The sequence below is a fragment of the Populus trichocarpa genome, chromosome 14 (genome assembly GCF_000002775.5).
Source record: "Populus trichocarpa isolate Nisqually-1 chromosome 14, P.trichocarpa_v4.1, whole genome shotgun sequence".
NCBI classification, from domain to species: Eukaryota; Viridiplantae; Streptophyta; class Magnoliopsida; order Malpighiales; family Salicaceae; genus Populus; species Populus trichocarpa.
In genome coordinates, this window is record NC_037298.2 from 7,755,890 (window position 1) to 7,760,122 (window position 4,233).

The 4,233-nt window shown below is 30.2% G+C and overlaps 1 protein-coding gene across 1 annotated transcript; it reads right to left on the reverse strand.

Moving 5' to 3' along the window:
- Positions 1 to 433: 433 nt before the first annotated feature.
- LOC7495192 (short-chain dehydrogenase reductase 3b) lies at positions 434 to 1,785 on the reverse strand. Its single transcript, XM_024585049.2, has 2 exons — positions 1,618 to 1,785; positions 434 to 1,434 (listed from the first exon to the last, which is right to left on the reverse strand). The coding sequence occupies exons 1-2, from the start codon at positions 1,629 to 1,631 to the stop codon at positions 660 to 662; spliced, it is 789 nt and encodes a 262-aa protein (XP_024440817.1). The 5' UTR covers positions 1,632 to 1,785; the 3' UTR covers positions 434 to 659.
- Between the last annotated feature and the right edge of the window lie 2,448 nt (positions 1,786 to 4,233).

Consider the following 4,233-nt stretch of genomic DNA (forward strand, 5'->3'; position numbering starts at 1 on the left):
AAAAGTATTTTTTAATTTTTTTTAAAAAAAAATTATTTGATTTTTATACGAGTACATTATAACAAAAAAATATTAATTTAATATTTTTTTAAATAAAATAATTTTAAAAACACTTTTAAAAAAAAATCCAACTCTCCAAATCCCCTTCGGTTTTGCCTGCCCGTTTTGAAGACATATATATATATATTAATTAATTAATTAAAGGTGCAAGATATTTCTGTAGAAAGGGTGAATTGATAAAGATAATTTATTACCTAGCTATAACTAACAGTGTGCATGATTATCCCTTGTGTTTTCTTTTGTCGATGCCTACCCCGATCAAATACCCAGATTGTTTTTATGAATTCGCCGTTTCTACAGAAATGTCTTGAACCTTTAATCAAGAGGTCTTCAAAATGGGCAGACAAGACCGAAGGAAATGTGGAGAGTGGGATCGAGAAAAGAAATAAATAAAGAACATATCTCGCAGATTACAAGGAAAAGCACATGGGAAGTGCTAGTAACAAGGTTTGACTTAAATAGGAAATGTAATATTCAATTTTACATAGAAGAGAAAAAGAAAAGGAAAAAAAGCCAAGCAATCACGCGTAAAAATGTTGGCTAGCTCTCTTTGATGGGGAAAAAAAAACAAAGAAAAAGTGACAAGCTATCCCACATTTTCAGATGGCTGAAAAACTGTGATTAACAACCGTGAATCCTCCGTCAACGGCCAAGTTGTGTCCACTTATGTAAGCTGATTCATCGGAAGCGAGAAACAAAGCAGCTTCGGCTATATGCCTAGCCTTCAATACAATACCCTTCAAGTTGGCCAAGGCACAGCTATTAGCTTCAACTTCACTAGGTTGCAAATTATAAGCTCTACAAGAAAGTGGTGTCGCAACCCCATAAGGAGAAATGCAATTGACTCTAATCCCATAAGCCCCTAGCTCACTGCAAGCCGCCCTGACTAGACCAACCAGAGCGTGCTTCGAAGTGGTATAAGCATGGGGTCCTGTTCCAGCAAGCGAGGACGCAACGCTAGTCGTGCATATAATAGATCCCCGAATGTTTTTAGACACCATGGCACGGGCTGCGTGCTTAATTGTTGCTGCAACACCCCGTACATTTGTAGCCATGGTGTTGTCAAAACCTTCAATGTCAAGTTCTAGGATCCCTGTTAATGGGCCAATGATGCCAGCATTGCTGAATAAAACATCAAGCTTCCCATATTTATCCATGATGTATTTCACTGTTTCCTCAACTTGCTTCTCATCTCTTACATCGCAGTGGCGGTAAGTAGCTCTATCAGCCCCTATCGATGCTACTACTTGATGCCCTAAATCATCCTGGACATCTGCAGCAACAACAAAACCTCCATTCTCAACAAATAACTTCACTGCCTCCTCGCCGATCCCGCTAGCTGCACCAGTAATCAGTGCAACCTTGCCTTCCAACCTGAAAGATCAAATGCACAATTGAATACATGTGTATATAACCACTTGTAAGTAACAAATGGGCATTTATGTATCTGTAAATGCTTACTCGTAAGCCTTACAAGAGATGGAAATAAATAAAAATGTTCATGATGTGCTCTCTGGCAGATCTACGAGGGTTAAATTAAGAAAGAAAAGGGCTTACCTTGGCTTAGACATTGGTGAAAGTCTCTTGTTCCTCTTGATAAACGACTTTGCTCAAACTTCTAAATAATAAGACTCTTGGATCTGCTGTTTATAATGGTTTTAGGTTTATTAAGCTGCAGAGCTCGAGACAATGACTCGTAGAAAATGCACAAGTGCCGTGCTTCGGGTTATAAATATAATAGGTATATATTGACTATGATGAATTATTATTTTTATTCTTTATTTTTATTTTTGAAATCAATCATTTATTATGACAATATGGTAACCAAAATAAAATTTGTCAAAATATTAAAGTCAACTGTTCCTGAGAATTCTCAAATTCTTCTTCTAAAATGGGATCACATAATTAAGTCATGATTTACCTTTTTTTTTTTAATGAGTAGAATATACCTCTTTCGTATATATTAATTTGAAGATATATACTCCATCACATATATGTTAAACAAATATAGTTTTATATATATATATATATATATATATATATATACACACACATCAGATCGATGAATTAGTTCTACGAAAGTCAAAGCTATCCTATTCATGCATGTCGAGCGAAAAGGACTCCATATAATCCATCCATTGATCCATTTGTAATTCCACTGCAAGTTTTGTGGATCTGATAATTGAAACCAATGCACAGTACATGCAAGTTGTGAAAGCCAGACAAGAAAAAAAAAGTTATTGTGAAATATTTATGACTAAAGTTAAAAGTAAATATGAAGTACACATTCCATGTCTATATTTAATTAATTAATTTAATTTAGTTAAAAATAAAATATTCTTAAAAAAAACTAAATTTAATTAAGAACAATCAAAATCAATATTGAAGAATACTATAAGAAGCAAATAAAAAAACATTAACACGGTACAATCTCCAATTAAATAAATGTTGAAAGATAAAATCTAAAAATATGAGGTAACAAAATATCATGAAATGAGCATTGGATTCTTATATCTAATCAATTAATTTAATTAAATTAAAAAACAAAATATCTTTTTAAAAAGTTAAATTTAAAAAAAAAAGGATCCAAAACAGCCCATGTTATTTTCAAAAACAATGAAAATCCTATAAAAAACAAATATAAAAGTTAGCTGAGCTTAATCTTCAATTTAATAAATGTTGAAGGGAGAAACTAAAACAAACATGAGCTTAAAAAAAGAATAAGAACAATTAGGCAAATTCGGGCAAACCTCCTACACCCATGTTAATCTTTAAAACTCGCAACTTCTGAAATCCTAAACCCGAGCTTAATTAAAAAGCTTAATTTCTAACTAATTTAATGTTAAATGATTAAATAAAAAAATTAATTTTTTTAAAAAATACCAAATAGAAAAAAAATAGCAATCAAAATAATAAAGATCAAATTTGATAGGAAAAAAACTTAAAGATGATGAAACTGCAAAAAAAAAAAATGTTTTAAAAATTATCTCAAATAAAACAAATAGCAATCAAAAGAATAAGAATTAAATTTAAAAGATGAAAAAATTAAATAAGGATGAAATTGAGAAAGAATTCCAAGTTTATAAATTATTCTAAATAAGATAAATAGTAATAAAAAGAACAAAAACTAAATATGAAAGAATAACAAATTAAAAGGTTGCTTTGAAATTTTAAAGGGACATGCATAGAAATCAAGGAGAGAGAATTGAATAGAAAATGAAAAAAAAATCGTCAAAGCCAAACCAAACAAGCACACATGCCGTCTCATCACATAGAAAACACTGAAATGTTTCAAACGCAGCCATAGAAAGCAATGTTTGGTCACTGGACATCCCTGCACATACTATCCAAAAAGCATGGGGCCGCCCACATGTTGAAACCCGTAATGCACGTGTCATCAACTTTTTTTAAATAATATTTATATTTTTTAAATTAAAAAACTATTCTTTAACAAACCTAAAAATAACAAAAAATAAACTAACAACAATACCAAGATGCCCAAAAAAATATTTATTTCTCATTAATATAATAATAATATAGTAGTGCTTAATAAATTATTGTGAAAAAATCATATGATAGCTGGTTCAAGCCTTGAAGTAGCCAAGTTTTAGTCCGGGTTCTAAAACAATCCGTATACCATGAGTTCTTTGACTTATTTGCCTAAACTGGAGTTGTAGATTGGGAGTTACAATGAATGCAAGTATGCTATATAAAAATATTATACTTGTAAATTCTAGATAATTGAAAGCTTGATAATCTTTTAAGTCCTCTAAGTTGAATGGAGAGTGTTAGATGACTTCACATGTTATATAGCCTTAAAATAGCATATTATCATTTAATACTAATGAGAATTATTTTTCAAAAATTGACTCATTATTACGTAATTTAATACTAAATTTTATAAAGACTAATTAATTTTATTTTTTATAAAAAGATAAAATTAAAAAAAAAAGATCAAAATGAAAAAAAGTATCAAATATAGGTGACATGTTATAAGTTTTGCAAAAAATACACTTTGGTTCTTAAACTTTAAAAATCACTCAAATTATACAATTTTAGTATCTTAATATTTTTTCAATTCAATTTTGATACAAAAATTTATTTTTGTTATTTTTTTGTCACTGGTTGAGACTTGAGAGATGAGAGAGAAAGGTTACTGGATTCTAGCGGTAG